This window comes from Grampus griseus (genome assembly GCF_964374135.1).
Source record: "Grampus griseus genome assembly, chromosome: 2".
Lineage (NCBI taxonomy): Eukaryota > Metazoa > Chordata > Mammalia > Artiodactyla > Delphinidae > Grampus > Grampus griseus.
In genome coordinates, this window is record NC_139018.1 from 160741471 (window position 1) to 160764807 (window position 23337).

A 23337-nucleotide genomic window follows, 5' to 3' on the forward strand; every position below is an offset into this window, starting at 1 on the left:
ACTTACTTGGACAGATAGATAATAATACCAACTGATTCTAATACCCATGCCTGCCTGAGGAAGCAAAACCGAATACATTTTCCCTATAACTGACCCTTGAAAAACATGGGGGTTACAGGAACCCACCCAACAGAAAATCCACATATAAATTTACAGCTGGCCCTTTGTATACATGGTTCCACACCTGCAGATTCAACCAACCACAGACTGTGTAGTACTACAGTACATATTTATTGGAAAAAATCCATGTATAAGTGGCCCCTCACAGCACAAACCCATGTTGTTCAAGGACTGACTGTAATTGCAAATGCTAAGCAGGATTCAGAGAGCCATGTTTGCAGTTCAGATTTCAGTACCAATTTGTTCTCTAAACTAAGCAAGTCACATTTTAGCTTCTATTGGTCTCTGTAAAATGGTCTAGATCAGTGATAGTTCATAATGAAGTTTTGGAGGAGGGAGATAAATTCCCAAATTCCTTTAAAATTCTCATTATATCCACAGAACTTCTCCAGAAAAAAGTATACCCACACAGAAAATTTTTATTTTAAATTCAGAAAAAAAAATTTAAATGACACTATCTGCTACAAATTGAATGCTTGTGCCCCCCAAAATTCATATATTGAAATCTAATCCCTAATGTAATGGTATTTGGAGGTGGAGCCACTGGGAGATGAATAGGTCATGAGGGTGGTACTCTCATGAATGGAATTAGCACCCTATAAAAGAGATTCTAGAGAGCTCCTCTGCCATTTCTGCCATGTAAAGACACAGCAAGAATATGGCCATCTATGAACCGGGAATCAGGTTCTCACTGGACACCAAATCTGCTGGTGACTTGATCTTTGGACTTCCCTACCTCCAGAACTGTGAGAAATAAATGTTTGTTATTTAAGCTACCCAGTCTAAAGTATTTTGTTATAGAAGCCTGTTATGGTCCAAATGTTTGTGTCCTGCCCCCAAATTCATTATGTTGAAATCCTAATGCCCACTGTGATCATATTAGGAGGCAGAGCCTTTGGGAGGTGATTAGGTCATGAGGGCAGAGCCTTCATGAATGAGATTAACGCCCTTATAAAAGGGGCCTGAGAAAGCTCTCCTTCTGCATATGAGAATACAAGAATTCTGAAAGCCAGAAGAGGACCCTCACCCCATCATGCTGGTACTCTGATTTTGAACATCTAGCCCCCAGAACTGTTAGAAATAAATTTCTGTTGTTTATAAGCTACCCAATCCCTGAAATTTTGTTAAAGCAGTCTGAAGGGACTAAGACATGGCCCAAATGAACTAAAACACTAGTTTCAAGACTTACAATATTAATTAAAAAATGGAATTATAATAAATGTTTTTAAAATACACACAAAATGCTGTTCTATATAAAATCACCTGGTATGGTAGGCAGAATACTAAAATGGCCTCCATGATCTCCATCCCTAAAGTTATGCTCTGTATAATCCACTCCTTTTAGTGTGAATACAACCTGTGACTTGCTTTTAGCCAAGAGAATATTGCACAGTGATGAGATGCCAATCCACTTACTAGACTGTATTATGTATTTGACCTGTGAACAACATGGGTTTGAACTGCCTGGGTCTACTTATACAAGGATATTTTTCAATGAATACTGTACCTATATTTTCATTTTACAGATCTTTATATCAACTAAGTATAGGGAAAAGTGTGTTCGATTAGAGATCACAATATGTGGAATCAAAAGAACTAGGGTTTGGGGCTTCCCTGGTGGCGCAGTGGTTGAGAGTCCACCTGTGCTCCACGACAGGAGAGGCCACAACAGTGAGAGGCCCGCGTACCGCAAAAAAAAATAAAAAATAAAATAAAATAACTAGGGTTTGAGTCCTGACTCTACCCTAGCTGTTTTGCCTTCCTGCCCTTTGGTGAGTCATTTATCAATTCCTTTGTTTTTGAGGCAGAGATAGCAGTATACAAATTTTCGACTGTGAGGGAGGGGACGGCATTCCTAAACTCCATGTCATTCAAGGATCAACTATATAGCTGAGGTGATAAGGTGTCACTCTCATGATCATATTATATTGCATGAGACTGTCTTAGCAAGAAAGAGAGACTCTTTGCTGGCCTTAAAGAAGAAGTGAGATGCTATAATGTAAACTGCTTATGGAGAAGGCCACATGGCTAAATGCCCCAGTCCTACAACTGCACAGAACTGAAATTTGCCACATCTACTTAAGCTTGGAAGAGGACCCCAAGTGACCAAAAAAAGCAGAGCCTAGCCAACGCCTTGACTGCTGTATGGTGAGGCCTTGAGCATAAGGCACAGATTAGCCATGCTCAGACTCCTAAGCCATTCAAAACTATGAGACAATTTAAATTGTTTTAAGCTGCAAAATGTGATGTAACTTGTTATGCAGAAACAGAAAACTAATACCATAAAGTTGTTCAGTTTATACTCAGTATTTCAAGCAGTACTCTCATTTTCTTTGCAAATTTATGTTATTTGATTCTTGAATCATGCAGGTACATACTTGTAGGACACTTAAGTCCAGCCACTCATGGGATGAGAGTGACCAAATGGGTGACATGATGCTCTGATAGTTAAGAAGTTAACTTGTAGCAAAAGAAAGTTTACCAAAGACAAGATGAAACAAAAGGTTACTTGTATTCTTTTCATTGGATCACATAAAAAAGAGTGGGCTATATTTACAATCTCTGAAAATTTTTCCTATTTGCTTCTTGCATCTCTTATACCTTCTTAAAATAGATAGGGAAGCTATTGTTTTACCCATTTTAGTGATGAAAAATATGAAGTTCAAGTAGGTTAAAGGGACTTGTCCAATGTCACTTAACTAGTAAGTCTGCTCTGACTCATAATATGATGGTCTTTCCTCCATGATACTGCCTATAATTGAGTGAACTATGGTAATTTTCATAACCTTGACAGTAAATGTGTCTAAATTTACCATTTGGTTTTCGAAACTTGCTGAGAAAAGCCAACTGACAAGAAAGAAGTATCTTAGGAAGAAATTTAGTACACATATACACTCACAAACACACATACATACACACCTATATTCATATACATACTAATATCATCTATATATACAATTATCAGAGCCTTATTAATCACATTTAGATGCACAGAGAGAGATTCTGTGTTACCTGGACTTGAGGCATATCTTCTTTTACTTTAAGCTCTTTCACTACAGACTTCTTCCTGAAAAAAAAAAATGTTTTTAAATATATCATGATATTTTATGATATTTGCATGACTACTTTGCTTTCTTGATGAGTACTCAAACCATTTTAAAGAAATGAAATTTTGAGAGGTGCACCCAAAATGATGGAGTAGGAAGACCCCAAATTTACCTCCTCCCACAGGCACACCAAAATTACAACTATTTACAGAGCAACTATTGATGAGAATGACATGAAGACTACCAGAAAAGTAAAGATATTAAGAAGTAACCACAATGAGATGAATAGGAGGGGTAAAGACTCAGTATAGTGAAGACCCACATTCCTGGGTAGGTGACCCACAAATGGGAGGATAATCACAATTGCAGTTGTTCTCCCCCAAGGAGTGAGGGGTCTGAGCTCCACATCAGACTCCCTACCCCAGGGGTCCAACCTGAGAAGATGAGCCCCAAGAACAATATGCAAGCCCTGTTGGCCTCTGAAGGCCAACAGGGCTTGCATATTGGAGAGCAGGAGGGCTGTAGGAAACGTAGATCCCACTCTTCTGGGACATGCAAAATCTAACATGCTGAGTCCCAGCGTAGTGGTGGTAATTTAAAAGGAGCCAGGGTCAGACCCATTTGCTGATTTTGGAGAGCCTCCTGGAGAGGTCGGAGGCAACTGGGACTCCCCTTGGGGACACAAACGCTGGCGGCACCCATTTTGGGGAGCTCATTCTACCATGAGGACAAGGTGCTCTCAAGCACCATTTTGGAATCCTCCCTCTAGACTATTAGTACCAGGGGCTTACCCATTCACCAGCAGGCTGATACTAGCCCAAGGAGCCCCTGACCCCCAGCCTGGGTACCCAGCCCTGCCCACCAGCAGGCCAGCAACCACCACATGAGGCAGGATCTGGCACCCTACCTCAGGAAACAAACACACAAAATCTCAAATAAACAATTTCACCTTACACCTAAAGGAAGTAGAAAGAGAAGAGCAAATAAAGCCCAAAATTAGTAAAAGGAAATAAATAGTACAGATCGGAACAAAAATAAATCAAATAAAGACTAAAAGAAAAAATAAAAGAGGTCAAGGAAACTATGAGCTGGTTTTGAAAAGTTAAACAAAACTGACAAAACTTTATCCAGATTAAACAAGAAAAAAAAAAAGAGCGGTCCCAAATAAATAAAATAAAAAATGAAAGAGAAATTACAACTGACACCACAGAAATACGTAAGAAATTAGTACAAACAATTATACACAATAAATGGACAACCTAGAAAAAAATGGATAAATTCCTAGAAATGTACAATTTCCCAAGACTGAATCAGGAAGAAACAGAAAATATGAACAGAGTGATTACCAGAAATGAAATTGAATCAGTAATCAAAAACCTCCCAATGAACCAAAGTCCATGACCAGATCAATTCAAAGGTGAGTTCTAACAACCATTAAGAAAGAGTTAACACTTACCCTTCTCTAACTATTCAAAAAATTTAAAGAGGAGGGAACACTCTGAACTCATTCTATGAGACAAGCATCACCCTGATATGAAAACCAGATAGAGACACCACAAAAAAGGAAAGTTACAAATCAATATCACTGATAAATATAGATGCAAAAATCCTCAACAAAATATTAGCAAACCAAATTCAACAATACATTAAAAGGATCATACACCATGATCAAGTGGGATTCTAACTATGGTTGCAAGGATAATTTGACATCCAAAAATCAACTAACATAATAAACCATGTTAACAAAACAAAGAATAAATATCATATGATCATCTTCATAGATGCAGAAAAAGCTTTTGACAAAGTTCAAAATCCATTTATGAGAAAAACTCTCAACAAAGTAGATACAGAGGGAACATACCTCAACATAATAAAGGTACTATATGAAAAACCCAAAGCCAACATCATATTCTACAAGAAAAAGCTGAAAACATTTCCTCTAACATCAAGAATAAGACAAGGATGCCCATCACCTTTATTCAACATAATGTTGAAACTGAAGTCCTAGCCACAGCAATCAGACAAGACAAAGATATAAAAGGAATTCAAATTGGAAAAGAAAAAATAAAACTGTCATTGTTTGCACATGACATAATACTACATTTACAAAATTCTAAAGATGCTACCAAAAAAGACTATTAGAAACAATAAGTGAACTCAGTAAAGTTGCAGGATACAAAATTAATATACAGAAATCTCTTGGGTTTCACACACTAACAACAAACTATAAGAAAAAGAAATTAAGAAAACAATTCCACTCATAATTGTATCAAAAAGAATAAAGTACTTAGGGATAAATCTAACTGAGGAGGTAAAAGACCTGAACCTGGAAACCTGTAAGAAAGTGATAAAAGAAATTAAAAATAACATTAACAAATGGAAAAATATTCTATGCTTATGGAGTGGAAGAATTAACATTGTTAAAATGACATACTACCAAAAGAAGTCTACAGACTCAGTACAATCTCTATAAAAATACCAATGGCATTTTTCACAGAACTAGAACAAATAATTCTAAAATTTCTATGGTAACACAAAAAGACCCCAAATAGCCAAAACAATCTTGAGAAAGAACAGAGCTGGAGGTAGCATGTGCCCTGATTTCAACCTATACTACAAAAATACAGTAATCAAAACAGTATAGCAATGGACAAAAACAGACACACAGTTCAATGAAACAGAGTAGAGAGCCCAGAAATAAATTCATACATATATGGTCAATGAATCTAAGACAATGGAGGCAAGAATATACAATGGGAAAAAGGCAGCCTCTTCAATTAATGATGTTGGGAAAACTGAACAGCTACATGTATTGTAGAAGAATCAAACTGGACTACATTCTCACACCATATACAAAAGTAAACTCAAAGTGGATTAAAGACTTAACTATAAGGCCTGCAACCATAAAACTCCTAGAAGGTAACATAAGTGGTACACTCTTTAACATTGGTGTTAGCCATATTTTTGGTATATGTCTCCTCAGGCAAGAGAAACAAAAGGAAAAATAAACAAATGGAACTACATCAAACTGAAAAAAGCTTTTGCACAGCAAAGCAAAGTATCAACAGAATGAAGAGTCAGCCTACTATATGGGAAAAGATATTCCCAAATGATACATGTGATAAAGAGTTAATATCCAAATACAAAGAACTCCTACAACTTAACATCAAAAAAACCAAAAAATCTGATTTTAAAATGGCAGAGAACCTGAATAGACATTTTTCCAAACAAGGGGTCTAGATGGCCAACAGGTGCATGAAAAGATGCTCAACATTACTAATCACCAGGGAAATACAATTTAAAACCTCAATGAGGGGCTTCCCTGGTGGCGCAGTGGTTGAGAGTCCGCCTGCCGATACAGGGGACATGGGTTAGTGCCCCGGTCCGGGAAGATCCCACATGCCGTGGAGTGGCTGGGCCCGTGAGCCATGGCCGCTGAGCCTGCGCGTCCGGAGCCTGTGCTCCGCAATGGGAGAGGCCACAACAGTGAGAGGCCTGTGTACCACAAAAAAAAAAAAAAAAAAGAAAGAAAAAAAACCCTCAATGAGATATCACCTTACATCTGTCAGGATGGCTATTAGCAAAAAGACAACAAATAACAAGTGCTGCAAGGATGTGGAGAAAAAGGAACCCTTGGTGCTTTGTTGGTGGAAATGTAAATTGGTGCAGTCACTATAAAAAAAAGTATGGGAGTTCTTCAAACAATTAAAAATAATACTACCATATGATACATCAAGTCCATTTCTGGGTATTTTTTCAAAGAAAACAAAAACACTATCCCCAAAAAATACATGCACCCCTATGTTCATTGATCATTATTTATAAATGCCAAGATATGGAAGTAAACTAAGTACCCATCAATAGATGAATGGATAAAGAAGATGTGTGTATATACAGATATAGATATACAGATATAGATATAGATACCATATATATGATTTAATATAACTCAACCAACAAAAAGAATGAAATCTTGCCATCTGTGACAACATGGATTGTCAGACAAAGAGACAAATACTGTATGATTTCACTTATATATGGAATCTAAAAAACAAATGAACAAACATAGCAAAACAGAAGCAAACTCATAGGTACAGAGAACAAACTGGTGGTTTCCAGAGGGGAGGAGGGAAGGGGAATAATTAAAATAGGTAAGAGAGATAAAGAAATACAAAATGCCAGTTATAAAATCAATAAGTTATGGGATGTAATGTATAGCATAGGGAATATAGTCATTAACATCATAATAACTTCGTGTGGTGACAGACTTATCATGGTGATCAATTTGTAATGTATTAAAATATCAAATTACTGTGTCATATACCTGTAACTAATAAGCCAATTATACTTGAATAAAAAAGAAAGTAAAATTTCATAAGAAATTCATATTTTTAAAAGCCATAAAATCCATAAAGGTTAAATGATAAATAATTGAATAACATTTCTCAAACTGACATCTCGTTGGTATGATTAAAATATGGTACATTGAGATGGGAAAAGGATTTCCAAAGTACATTGGTCATTTTTTCTTCTCTGGTCATCTTTTCTTTTCTCAAGAAAAGGCCATTTGTCTGATGAATTTCTTTTCAGAATTTGTGGAACTCTATAAAGTTTGAATTCATAGTTTTGTTAATAAGCTATATATTTATATGAGGGTTTGATCAAGCAAATTCCAACTGCATAAATTATATTAGTAAAGAAAATATTCTCTTGGTAAGGCCACTTTACAATAACTCATATACATTAAAAACAGATACTTTTTTTAATAAAATAAGACAACCAAGAAGTACAGTAAAAAGGAAGAGCCCAGAATGGGGAGAGGGATTAACATACAAATTACAAATCATTAGCGAAACCATCAAGAAAACACTGTAAATCCTTTTTTCCCTAAAATTATTTGTATTTAATTGTTTACCTATTCCTGAATATCTTGTGATTTATTCTACTCTAACCCATTTTTAGTTCTTTGCTCTTCACTTCTCAGCTTTCTCCCATAATCATATCCTGGTCTGCTTATAAAACTATATATTTGCTAATGCTATGCTTTTTTAGAAACCTGTTAATAAGTTATATTTATATGACCCTAAATTGTATAAAATGAAAATATAAGTTTATAAGTAAAAAATATTAACAAGTATCTTTATGTCTTACTCTTCTAAATCTTCAGATATTCCTTCGTCTTTTTTCTTCTCCATTTTCATAGTTTTCTTTTGTCGCTCACTTGTAGCCTTTGGTTTCTATGTAGTTTTATATAAGCCAGAAATAAACAGTTAAGGAGACCATAAATTAAAGGTAAATACATGATAATACACATTACTAAGATTGCCATTTTACTTTGAGAATCACTATACTATGTTTCAAGGGAAATTATCTGAATAAAAGCAAAACAAAATTAATGATATAGGCTGAATGTTTGTTATAGTGCTTTACAGAATGTAAGTTGCAAATAAGCTAATACATATCAAACAATTAAATTCCTTGACAAATTACAGTCAGTTCTGCTATAACATTGCATACAACATCCTGAAAATCACCTCACTGTGAAAAATCATATGATAAAAACTGCAGGATATATGAGGAAAATGGGGTAAGGTGCACAGAACGCAAAAAAACTGTCGATGATACATTAAAAAAAATAAAAACTTAAGAACATTAATCCAGTTTTATACAGTTAAATGATTAAGAAATACATACTACGAGAAACATAGCTCTTTATCTTGAATAAGACATGAAGCTTGTTTTTGGAAATGAGCATCAAACAGATTTCAACTTGTGAGTTATTATGCAGTATGCGAAGGAAGGCTATCTGAAATTGGATGAAAAGTTTTAACACCATATGTGGACTGGTGTGGTACACAATACACATGGTAAACCGAAGAAGCTTGTAGAAGCTGTTTTTCTACATTCACCTAGTACTATTTTCAGATGAATTTGTGCATAAGCAAATGTAAAATTCACATTATGCTCAAACTGTTCTGTCATGTTGTAACAAATCTGCATTTCAAAACAAATATTAGAGCAGAATTGACCACAGGTTTTAAAGTATTCTTGAACTACTATGTAGTAGTGGATTATTTTCTACAAGGAAGTATAGAAAAAATTTGACAATTAGAGTATTGAAACTTTTAGATGAGCTTAATAATAGACACTACTAGGTATTGGGAGATCATTTCCTATTTCAGACCACAACCTCCAACAGATACCAAATTCACTGTAGCAAAGTTCTCACAAGTTAAACCCCAAGTGTAACAATTCCTATAAAATATAGAAAATAAGTATAATAATAACATTTTTAATGAGAATTGTTAAGGTTGCCAAATAATTTTCCAGTTTAAACACGAGTTTTGGTACATATTTCCTACTAAGAAAAATCTAATATACTGGCAATCAAAACATACTAAAACAACGAAAGGGAAAAAAGACTAAAAAATAACGAACAGATCATCAGTGAGTTGTGGGACAACTTCAAGTGGATTAATATACTTACAATTGGAATTCATGGAGAGAAGGGGTGGGAAAAGAGAATAACTATTTGAAGAAATAATGGCCAATTTTTTTCAACTTTGATGAAAACTGTATATCCACAAATCCACAACAGTACAAGGAAAACTAACCCCCAAAATACATCATAATCAAATTACTTAAAAGCAGCAATAAAAAGAAAATCTTAAAAGCAGACAGCGGAGAAAAGCAGAATACACACAAGAATAAACAAGAAAACAGATTTCTTGTAAGAAATAATGCAAGCCTGAAGACAAAGGAGCAATATCTTTAAACCACTCAACCTAGAATTCTTTATCCAGGAAAAATATCTTTCAAAACTGATGGCAAAAGAAATTTTTTTTGGTCTGGAAATCAAAGAGGTGAAAGAATTCAGCAGCAGCAGCCCTGCACAATAAAAAAAATAAAGAATCCTTCAAGGAGAAGAAAAATGATACCAGATAGGAATAAGAAAATACACAAAGAAGAATACCACAAATGATAATTATGTGGGTAAATATAAAGACTGTTTTCCTGTTATTTAAATCTCTATAAAAGGTAATATTTTACAGCAAAATTAATAACAATGTGTTGTGCAGTAAAATGTATAAAAACAATTGCACAAAGGCCAGAAAGGGACAAATGAAAGTATGTTTCAAGACTCTTATATATGAAGTAATTCGATGTCATTTGAATAGAAACTACAGTAAGTTAAAAACAAGACTGTAAACCCTAAAGCAGCCAATAAAGCAACCCACTGAGCAGCAAATTAAAAAGTAATACAGATTTTGCTACCTGAAAGTAGGGTGCTGTTGCAACACATAACTAAAACTATGGAAATGGCTTTGAAATAAGGCAATAGTGGCAGAGGCTGGAAGAATTTTAGGAAGCATAAAAAAAAATATTCATGAAAATATATTATGGGAAGAGGAAACATCCTTTAACCTGATACATGGTTTTGAAAGAGAAAGAGAGACAGAAAGGCAGGCTGACTAATCACAAGAAACAAGAAAACATTCCCCTTAATATCAGGAACAAAACAAAACAAAATGCCTGCTTTCATACTGTCTATTCAGTATTATTCTAGAGGTCTTTTCCAGTGTAGCAAGGCAAGAAGAAGAAAGTATTACAAGTTGGAAAGCAAGAAAATTTAGGCAATCATTTACAGATACTTCAATTATGAAAGTAGGAAATAAAAATCTAACCATTATGATAGTGTAGCTAGGTTTGTAGATGGAAAATTCAATATACAAAAATTTGTTACATTTCTCTAGCAATAGCTTTAAAATATTTTGTAAGATACAAATAACATAGCATAAAAATACAAAGTACCTAAGATTAACCTAACAAAAATGAATAAGAGCTTTATGAAGAAAATCATAAACACTGATTGTAAGCATTACAAAACTTTCCAAAATTGTGACATTTAATGTTTGTAAACAAAAAGATGTATCTTGATATCCTATATGTAAATCTCTCAAATTTGATGTACAGCTTGAGTGCAATAGTAGAATTTGACAAATTAACTCTAAAATTTACAAGAAAGTGCAAAGACCAAAAACAAATAAATTCTCATATATTACAAGGTGGGTTAACTTGCCCACAAAATACCAGGACTTACTATAAATATATAATCATTAAAGATCTCAGTCATTGGTGTAGGAATACACAACACCAATAGAACAGAATGGAAAGAACAGAAACAAATCTTTTTATGCAGTAATATTTTCTAGCAATAGCATACCAAAATATATATATCTAGGAGCTCCTATTTAGGAAGCTATAGTAGAAAGCCAGGTGATGGCAGAAGTGGAATAAATAAGGAGTCAGGCTAATGTAACTGTGGTTGGCACTCTGCAGAGCCAAGGGGAGCTGCAGGTACAGTCTCAGCTCTCCTGTTATTTTCCCAGCCTTTGCCCTGTGTAATGATGAAGATGCCATAAAAATATTGGCAGGAGTCCCTCCCATTAGGAAGCTTGCACAAGTCTCTTAGATAGCCTCATCCACCAGAGGGCAGACAGCAGAAGCAAGAACTACATTCCTGCAGCCTGTGGAACAAAAACCACATCCACAGAAAGACAGACAAAATGAAAACGCAGAGGACTATGTACCAGATGAAGGAATAAGACAAAACCCGAGAAAAACAACTAAATGAAGTGGAGATAGGCAACCTTCCAGAAAACAGAATTCATAATAATGATAGTGAAGACGATCCAGGACCTCGGAAAAAGAATGGAGGCAAAGATCGAGAAGATGCAAGAAATGTTTAACAAAGGCCTAGAAGAAATAAAGAACAAACACACAGAAGAATTAAAGAACAGAGATGAACAATACAATAACTGAAATGAAAAACACACTAGAAGGCATCAATAGCAAAATAACTTAGGCAGAAGAATGGATAAGTGACCTAGAAGACAGAATGGTGGAATTCACTGCCATGAAACAGACAAAAGAAAAAAGAATGATAAGAAATGAAGACAGCCTAAGAGATCTCTGTGACAACATTAAACACACCAACATTCACATTATAGGGGTCCCAGAAGGAGAAGAGAGAGAGAAAGGACCTGAGAAAATATTTGAAGAGATTATATTTGAAAACTTCCCTAACATGGGAAAAGAAATAGCCACCCAAGCCCAGGAAGCGCAGAAAGTCCCAGGCAGGATAAATCCAAGGAGAAACACACCGAGACACATAGTAATCAAATTGGCAAAAATTAAAGACAAAGAAAAATTATCAAAAGCAACAAGGGAAAAACGACAAATAACATAGAAGGGAACTCGCGTACGGTTAACAGCTGATTTCTCAGAATAAACTCTACAAGTCAGTACGGAGTGGCACAATATATTTAAAGTAATAAAATGGAAGAACCAAGATTACTCTACCCGGCAAGGATCTTATTCAGATTCGATGGAGAACTCAAAAGCTTTGCAGACAAGCAAAAGCTAAGAGAATTCAGCACCACCAAACCAGCTCTACAACAAATGCTAAAGGAATTTCTCTAAGTGGGAAACACAAGAGAAGAAAAGGACGTACAAAAACAAACCCAAAACAATTAAGAAAATGGTAAGAGGAACATACATGTCAATAATTATTTTAAATGTGAATGGATTAAATGCTCCAACCAAAAGACACAGGCTTGCTGAATGGATACAAAAACAAGACCCATCTATATGCTGTCTACAAGAGACCCACTTCAGACCTAGGGGCACATACAGACTGAAAGTGAGGGGATGGAAAAAGATATTCCATGCAAATGGAAATCAAACTGGAAATCAAAAGAAAGCTGGAGTAGCAATACTTCTATCAGAAAACTAGACTTTAAAATAAACAATATTACAAGACACAAGGAAGGACACTACAGAATGATCAAGGGATCAATGCAAGAAGGAGATATAACAATTATAAATATAATATATGCACCCAACATAAGAGCACCTCAATACTTAAGGCAAATGCTAACAGCTATACAAGAGGAAACTGACAGTAACATAGTAATAGTGGGGGAATTTAACACCTCACTTGCACCAATGGACAGATCACCCAGACAGAAAATGAATAAGGAAACACAAGCTTTAAATGACACAATAGACCAGACAAATTTAATTGATATTTATAGGACATTCCATCTGAAAACAACAGATTACACTTTCTTCTCAAATGCACATGGAACACTCTCCAGGACAGATCACATCTTTGGTCACAAATCAAGCCTCGGTAAATTAAAGAAAATTGAAATCATATCAAGCATCTTTTCCGACCACAACGCTTTGAGATTAGAAATCAATTACAGGGGAAAAAATGTAAAAAACACCAACACATGGAGGCTAAACAATATGTTACTAAATAACCAAGAGATCACTGAAGAAATCAAAGAGGAAGTCAAAAAGTACCTAGAGACAAATGACAAGAAAAACACGATGACCTAAAACCTAAGGGATACAGCAAAAGCAGTTCTTAAGAGGGAAGTTCATAGCTATACAATCCTACCTCAAGAGACAAGAAAAATCTCAAATAAACAATCTAACCTTACATCTAAAGCAACTAGAGAAAGAAGAACAAACAAAACCCAACGTCTGTAGAAGGAAAGAAACCATAAAGATCAGAGCAGAAGTAAATGAAACAGAAACAAGGAAAACAATAGCAAACATCAATAAACTAAAAGCTGGTTCTTTGAGAAGATAAACAAAATTGATAAACCTTTAGCCAGACTCATCAAGAAAAAGAGGGAGAGGACTCAAATCAATAAAATTAGAATGAAAAAGAAGGACACCGCAGAAATACAAAGCTTCATGAGACACTACTATGAACAACTCTATGCCAATAAAATGGAAGACCTGGAAGAAATGGACAAATTCTTAGAAGGCATAACCTTCCAAGACTGAACCAGGAAGAAACAGAAAATATGAACAGACCAATCACAAGTAATGAAATTGAAACTGTGATTAAAAATCTTCCAACAAACAAAAGTCCAGGACCAGATGGCTTCACAGGTGAGTTCTCTTTAGAGAAGAGCTAACATCCATCCTTATCAAACTCTTCCAAAAAATTGAAGAGGAAGGAACATTCCCAAACTCATTCTACGAGGCCACCATCACCCTGATATCAAAACCAGACAAAGATACTACAAGAAAAGAAAATTACAGACCAATATTACTGATGAATACAGATGCAAAAATCCTCAACAAAATACTAGCAAACAGAATCCAACAACACATTAAAAGGATCATACACCATGATCAGGGGGATTTATCCCAGGGATACAAGGATTCCTCAGTATATGCAAATCAATCAGTGTGATACACCATATTAACAAATTGAAGAATAAAATCCATAGGATGTCCACTCTCACCACTATTATTCAACATAGTTTTGGAAGCCCTAGCCATGGCAATCAGAGAAGATAAAGAAATAAAAGGAATCCAAATTGGAAAAGAAGAAGTAAAACTGTCATTGTTTGCAGATGACATGATACTATACATAGATAATCCTAAAGATGCCACCAGAAAGCTACTAGAGCTAATCAATGAATTTGGTAAAGCTGCAGGATACAAAATTAATGCACAGAAATCTCTTGCATTCCTATACACTAACAATGAAAGATCAGAAAGAAAAATTAAGGAAACAATCCCATCACCACTGCAACAAAAATACTAAAATACTTAGGAATAAACTTACCTAAGGAGGTAAAAGACCTGTACTCAGAAAACTGTAAGACACTGATGAAAGAAATCAAAGATGACATAAACAGATGGAGAGATATACCTTGTTCTTGGATTGGAAGAATCAACTTTGTGAAAATGACTATACTACCCAAAGCAGTCTACAGATTCAATGCAATTCCTATCAAATTACCAGTGGCATCTTTTCGAAAACTAGAACAAAAAATCTTAAAATTTGTATGGAGACACAAAAGACCCCGAATAGCCAAAGCAATCTTGAGGGAAAAAAACGGAGCTAGAGGAATCAGACTCCTTGACTTCAGACTATACTACAAAGCTACAGTAATCAAGACAATATGGCACTGGCACAAAAACAGAAATACAGATCAATGGCACAGGATAGAAAGCCCAGAGATAAACCCATGCACCTATGGTCAACTTATCTGTGACAAAGGAGGCAAGGATATACAGTGGAGAAAAGACAGTCTCTTCAATAAGTGGTGCTGGGAAAACTGGAGAGTTACATGTAAAAGAATGAAATTAGAACCCTCCCTAACACCATACACAAAAATAAACTCAAAATGGATTAAAGACCTAAATATAAGACCAGACACTATAAAACTCTTAGAGGAAAACATAGGAAGAACACTCTTTGACATAAATTACTGCAAGATCTTTTTTGACCCACCCCCTAGAGTAATGGAAATAAAAACAAAAATAAACAAATGGGACCTAATGAAACTTAAAAGCTTTTGCACAGCAAAGGAAACTATAAACAAGACGAGAAGACAACCCTCAAAATGGGAGAAAATATTTGCAAATGAACCAACAAAGGATTAATGTCCAAAATATACAAGCAGCTCATGCAGCTCAATATTAAAAAAACAAACGACCCAATCCAAGAATGGGCCGAAGACCTAAATAGACGTTTCTCCAGAGAAGACATGTCTTCTCCAGAGAAGACATGTCTAAGACAGATGGCCAAGAGGCACAGGAAAAGCTGTTCAACATCACTAATTATTAGAGAAATGCAAATCAAAACTACAGTGAGGTATCACCTCACACCAATTAGAATGGGCATCATGAGAAAATCTACAAACAACAAATGCTAGAGAGGGTATGGAGAAAAGGGAACCCTCTTGCACTGTTGGTGGCAATGCAAACTGATACAGCCACTACGGAGAACAATATGGAGGTTCCTTAAAAAACTAAAAATAAAATTACCATATGATCCAGCAATCCCACTACTGGGCATATACCCTGAGAAAACCATAATTCAAAAACACACTTACACCCCAGTGTTCATTGCAACACTATTTACAATAGCCAGGTCATGGAAGCAACCTAAATGCCCACTGACAGATGAATGGATAAAGAAGATATGGTACATATATACAATGGAATATTACTCAGCCATAAAAAGGAACGAAATTGGGTCATTTGTAGTGAGGTGGATGGACCTAGAGACTGTCATACAGAGTGAACTAAGTCAAAAAGGGAAAAACAAATATCGTATATTAATGCACGTATGTGGAATCTAGAAGAATGGTACAGATGAATCTGTTTGCAAGGCAGAAATAGAGACACAGATGTAGAGAACAAACGTATGGACACCAAGGGCGGAAAGCGGGGGGGTGGGGTGGTGGTGGTGGTGGTGGGATGAACTGGGAGATTGGGATTGACATATATAGACTAATATGCATAAAATAACTAATAAGAACCTGCTGTATTTAAAAAAATAAAGTAAAATTCAAAAAAGAAAAAATAAGGAGTCAGCAAAGTATAGGCCAAATCTGCCCTGCTGCCTGTTTTGTAAATAATATTTTATTGTAACACAGCCATGGTCATTCAGTTATGTATTTTCTGTGGCTATTTTCATATCACAGCAGCAGACTTGAGTAGTTGCAACATAGACCCTATGCTCTACAAAACCTAAAATACTTGGCCTTTACATTAAACTTTTCTGACACCTGAAATAAGTAAATGGCTAAGATATTAATTAGGGAAACATTACCAAGTACAGTGGACACCAGCTATTTGTGCCCAGTATCCTTTTTCCATTCTGTTAAGAAACAGCACCAGATTTAGAAGTGTTCTTCAACTCCCTCATCTCAAACTGTCTTGGTGACATCTGACCCCAGGCAAGACCAGTAAGATACAATCATCTAAAAATTGACATTGTAGAAGGGAAGTAGTAGAGCTTAGTAATTCCAGAACCCGTATCCAAAGGGATGGGAAGAAAACAGTCATAAACTCCCTCTCTAAAATTTCCCTGAAAGGACGGAAGTAGTGGCTATCCATGAATTTCTGTTATTTTAACTCTAAGAGTTGTCCTGGTTCTCTCACCAAACATGTTGTTCAATTTTCCCTCAATTCTTTGAGTTACCCTACTAGCCATCCAATACATTTCTTGCTTTAAATAGTGTCAGTTTCTCCTGCTTACAAAAAGTAAAATAAAACCCTTAACTGACACACATTAACATCTGGCAGACATGGTTCTTGATTACTAAAGTTGGTTGCCTATGAAAATAAAATTATTAAGAGATAATATCAGTTAGTAAAGAAAGCTCACTCTGGAAGAAAATTGATATAGTTGTTATTAGAAATACTGACTTTAACATAATTGTTAGCCATTATTCTCTTCCTACCATCCCCTTCTCTGAAAACAGGCTATCTCTCAGATCTCTTGGTCACCACCTTTGTGTGGATATAATATTGCTACTGTATATGCAGTAATGCTCCTTCCACATTTCTCATTCACACTTCCATACTTCTTTAGGTTTTCACATACAAAATTTAAAGAAACAGTATAAGAAAGTAAAACCAGAAACTGCTGCAACATTTTCAAGTCATGTACAAAGCTCCAAAGATTTTGAATGTGGATCTAACAGTGCATGATTAAGTGTTGAATCCTTACACTTGGCCAGACTATTCAATCATTTACTATGACAATTTACTGCTTTATTTTAATTTTTTTTATTTTTATTCCCACTGGGACCTATACCTAGATGAAGCTATTCCTAATTCAACTTATGTGACAGCCCTGGTCTTACATTTGACACTTATGTAGGATCACTGCTTCTCTAACTGATTAAGTAGCAAATCTGGTACTACTTCTGCTTCCTCCTCTACTAAGGAGGAAATACCAAGTTACCAACATTAGTAGATTCAAGAGTATTTTTCTTCATTCTATGTTAATTTTGTGTCAAAACATACATCTTATATTTTTACATAGTTAAAAATTTGCTTCTAATCCACCATTTGACTTCATTGTGTATAGTTTGAAATTTATAAGCTATATAAAAACGGCAGAGGAGGAGGGGAAAAAAAGGAAACAAATTCTACCCTTGGTATTTCTATTCACTCTATGTAGTAAGAGTGAACTGGGACACACACATTACACAGTTGCAAAGAATACAATAAAATGCATTTAAAATATATTTGTAAACCTAATTTATTGGTATTTTAATAAAGTTAAATATTTGGCTTAGACATACCTTTCAGAATGTTTCAATTTTATGTCTGCTTTTCATAGCATCCTTTCAGTTTTGATAGCTAATATGGTAATTTAGGACTTCCCTGGTGGCACAGTGGTTAAGAATCTGCCTGCCAGTGCAGGGGACACGGATTCGAGCCCTGGTCCGGGAAGATCCCACATGCCACAGAGCAACTAAGCCCGTGTGCCACAACTACTGAGCCTGCGCTCTAGAGCCTACAAGCCACAACTACTGAGCCTGTGTGCCACAACTATTGAAGCCCACATACCTAGAGCCCGTGCTCTGCAACAAGAGAAGCCACCACAATGAGAAGCCTGCACACCACAACTAATAGTCCCCACTCGCTGGAACTAGAGAAAGCCTGCGTGCAGTAACAAAGACCCAATGCAGCCAAAAATAAATATAAAATAAATAAATTTTTTAAAATATATGGTAATTTAGAATATAGCATTATCTTATTTTTTTAAAGCACAGCTGCTACCAATTAGTAATATTGGTATGTATGCCATTTTCAGACACTAAAATTAACTAACCTCTGTACTCTTCAACTTTTGTAGTTCATTTTCCAGCATCAGTTTCTCCTCTGACAACACTTGGAGGTCACTTTGAATCTGTGTGTTTTTCTAAAAGAAATATTATAACTTCATTAATAATGAAAAGCAAACATATCAATATAGAGAGGTTATTTGGGCACTTAATTATTAAAGTAAGAAAGTCTTCATTAACTCATAAAAATAATGAACCATTGGTATTAATCTGCATAGTGAAGTTATAATTGGTGTTGAAAGAGGCAAAGGAACTATCAGTGATAGTGGAATTTCAAAAGACTGTGGGAGGGGCTTCCCTGGTGGCGCAGTGGTTGGGAGTCCACCTGCCGATACAGGGGAGGTGGGTTCATGCCCCGGTCCGGGAGGATCCCGCATGCCGCGGAGCGGCTGGGTCCGTGGGCCACGGCCGCTGGGCCTGCGCGTCCGGAGCCTGTGCTCCACAACGGGAGAGGCCACGGCGTTGAGAGGCCCGCATTACCGCAAAAAAAAAAAAGACTGTGGGAATGGAATATTACTCAGCCATAAAAAGAAACAAAATTGAGTTACTTGTAGTGAGGTGGATGGACCTAGAGTCTCATACAGAGTGAAGTAAGTCAGAAAGAGAAAAACAAATAAATACCGTATGCTAACACATATATATGGTATCTAAAAAAAAAAAAGAAAAAAATGCTTCTGAAGAACCTAGGGGCAGGACAGGAATAAAGATGTAAACATAGAGAATGGACTTGAGGACACGGGGAGGGGGAAGGGTAAGCAGGGACAAAGCGAGAGAGTGGCATGGACATATATACACTACCAAACGTAAAACAGATAGCTAGTGGGAAGCAGCCGCATAGCTGAGGGAAATCAGCTCGGTGCTTTGTGACCACCTAGAGGGGTGGGATAGGGAGGGTGGGAGGGAGACGCAAGAGAGAGGGGATATGGGGATATATGTATACATATAGCTGATTCACTTTGTTATAAAGCAGAAACTAACACACCATTGTAAAGCAATTATACTCCAATAAAGATGTTAAAAAAAGAAAAAGACTGTGGGATGTTATAGTTCAGTATTTTAGAAATGAAGTGTTTCTGAGTGACAATTAAATCTAATAAAATCAAAAGAATAGACAAAGCTTTCCAGCTCACATATGCATAAAAATCTCTTGAATAAACTGACTCTCTTGACATATCCTGACAATTTCTAGACTGTATTAACAACATCAAGGACAAAGTGCAATTTCAAACTGAAAGCACTATACTTACAGCCTCTAACAAAACTTGCTCACTCATAGCTCTGGAAAACAAACCAAAAATATCTATAATGTATTATAATTTTAAATTTATATTTTTATGTAATATGCTTATATATTTTCTTTGTAAAAACCTTAATATAAATAAGGTTAGAGTAAACTTTGACTAGCATTCCAAAAATTCAATGCTTTTCCTAGAGATACTGTTAGCTTGCTGTGTCTCTTCCCAGAACTTGTTCCATGGATTTATATAACACTTCACATACCCTTTCAATTCTATACTTTTTGTTAGTGGGCTGGATGTCTGTTTTGTTTTCTTTTTCACATAAATGATATTGTATATGATGTTCTCAACTTTTCCACTTAACACAATTTCTGAGATGTATTTATATCAGTAAACATAGATTTCTCTCACTCCCTTTAAATACAACTTCTTATTCCATAGCAGGGTTTGGCAAACTTCTTCTGTAAAGAGTCAGATGGTAACTATTTTAGACTTTACAGGCCAGGTGATCTCTGTCACTACTACCCAACTCTGCAAAAGCAGCTACAGATGATGGGTAAATGAATGGGTATGGCTACGTTCTAACAAAACTTTATTTACAAAAATAAGCTGCAGGCTAGATTTGACTCATGGACTGCAGTTTGCTGACAACTGTTCCATAGTATGGATAAACTATATTTTTTTGACTGAGTTTTTATTCATTATGATCAGAATTTTTTAAAGCTTAAGATATGATTAACATATAATAAAATTCATTCATTTAAAATATACAATTCAATGGCTTTTAATATATTCACTAAGTTGAGTAACTATTACCCCTATCTAATTTTAGCACATTTTAATTACCCCGGAAAGAAATGCTGTAGCCATTAGCACTCACTCTCCATTTCTCCCAGAACTGCCTAAGCCCTGGCAGCCATCAGTCTATTTTCTGTCTCCACAGATTTGCCTATTCTGAATATTTCATACAAACAGAATTGCACAGTATGTGGTCTTTTGAGACTGTTTTCTCACAACTAGCATAGTGTTTGTATCATGTATCAGTACTTTGTTCCTTTTTATTGCCAAATAATATTACATTGTATGAATATGCTCATTTTATTTATTCATTCATCAGTTTATGGACATTTGGGTTGTTTCCACTTTTGGGCTATTATGAATAATGCTACTATGAACATACATGTACAAGTTTTTGTGTGGACCTATGTTTTCATTTCTCTTAGGTATAAACATAGGAAAAGAATTTCTGGGTCATATGTTAACTAAATATTTAACATTTTGAGCAACTGACAAACTGTGTTCCATAGCAGATGTACCACTTACATGATGTACCAGCAATGTATGAGGGTACCAATTTCTCTACATCCTTTCCAACAATTGTTATTGTCTGTCATTTTTATTATAGCCATCCTAGTGGTTGTGAAGTGGTATAACATTGTAGTTTTGATTCCCTAATGACTAATGATGTTGAGTATCTTTTCATGTGCTTATTGACCATCTGTATATCTTGTGTGGCAAAACGTCTATTCGGATTATTTGCCCATTGTTAAACATGGTTATTTATCCTTTTTATTACTGAGGTGTAAGAGTTCTTATGTATATTCTGGGTGCAAGTCCCATATCAGATACATGATTTATGAATAGTTTTCACATTCTATGAGTTGTCTTCTCACATTCTTAATTGTATTAAGAACCTGCAGCACAAGTTTTTAATTTTTATGTTGAGTTTATCTATTTTTTTTTTCTGTTGTTGGTTGTGCTTTTGATATCTTATTTAAGAAACCATTGACTGGGACTTTCCTGGTGGTCCAGTGGTTAAGAGTCTGCGCTTCCAATGCAGGGGTCCTGGGTTCCATCCCTAGTTGGGGAACTAAGATCCCATGTGCAATGCAGTATGGCCAAAAAAATTTTAAAAAGAAAGAAACCATTGACTAACTCTAAGTCAAAAATATTTACTCCTGTGTTTCTTTAAGAGGTTTATAGTTTTAGCTCTTAAATTTAGGTCTTTGGTAATTTTGAGTTAATTTTAGTGCATGGCACAAAGAAAGGATCCAACTTAATTCTTTTGCATATGGATATCCAGTTCTCCAAGCACAGTTATTAAAAAAACTATTCTTTCCTCACTGAATTATCCTGGCCTCCATGTTGATAATCAGTTAATTATAAATAAATGTAATGGTTTATTTCTGGACATCATTTCCATTCATTCTATTCCATTGATCTACATAGGTCTATCCTCATGCCAGTACGACATTGTCTTAATTACTACAGGTGTATTTAGTTTTAAAATCACTAAAGTATGAATCCTCCAACATTGTTCTTCTTAAGATTTGACTATTCTGGGTTCCTTGTATTTCCACATGAATTTTAAAAGCAACTTGCCAATTCATGCAAAAACAAAGTTGGGATCTTGATAGAGATTGCATTAAATCTGTAGATCAATTTGGGAAATATTGCCGTTTTAAGATTAGTTAAGTCTAACAGTCCATGAAAATGGGATGCCTACCTGTTTGAGTATTCTTTAAAGTACTTTCAGTGTTTTGTAGTTTTCGGTGCACAAGTCTAGCACTTCTTTTGTTAAATTTATTCTCATTCTCTTTGGTGCTTTTGTAAATGGAATTGTTTTATTTCATTTTTGGAATGTTCCTTGCTAGTGTATTACTTTCCTATGCTATGACAAAGTGTCACAATCTGCGTGACTGGTGACTTAAAACAACAAGAATTTATTCGCTCACAGTTCTGGAGACTATAAATCTAAAACTAAGGTGTTGGTACAGCCATGCTCCCTCTGAAACCTCTAGGGGAGAATCCTTCTTTGCCTCTTCCAACTTCTAGTACTCCCAGCATAACTCCAATCTCTGCCTCCATGACTGTCTTCCCTCTGTGTGTATTTGCCTTCTACAATATTATTATAAGGATACCAGTCATATTGGATTAAGGGCCCATCCCCCTCCACTATGACCTCATCTTCACTAATTACATCTACAATGACCCTATAGCCAATTAAGTTCATTCTGAGGTACTAGAAGTTAGAGCTTCAACATGTATTTGGTGGGGGGGGGGGCACAATTCAACTCATAACAACTAGTGTATTAAAATATAATTGATTTTTATTTATGAAGCTTGTATATTGCAACCTTGTTAAATTAATTTACTTCTAATAGTTCTAACAGATCCCTTAGAATTGTCAATAGATAAGGTCATGACATCTGCAAAAAGAGGTAGTTTTCATTTCCTTTTCTTCTCTAA

General features: G+C 35.5%; 1 protein-coding gene across 1 annotated transcript in view; it reads right to left on the minus strand.

Moving 5' to 3' along the window:
- The window catches only part of CCDC7 (coiled-coil domain containing 7), a gene marked incomplete at both ends in the record, with an annotated part of 247453 nt that overhangs the window by 173333 nt on the left and 50783 nt on the right, over positions 1-23337 (minus strand). Inside the window, 4 exons of the mRNA XM_082681635.1 lie at positions 3133-3187; positions 8319-8404; positions 18838-18927; positions 20098-20128. Of these exons, the coding sequence (XP_082537761.1) occupies positions 3133-3187; positions 8319-8404; positions 18838-18927; positions 20098-20128 (262 nt within the window). The remainder of the gene's footprint in view (positions 1-3132; positions 3188-8318; positions 8405-18837; positions 18928-20097; positions 20129-23337) is intronic.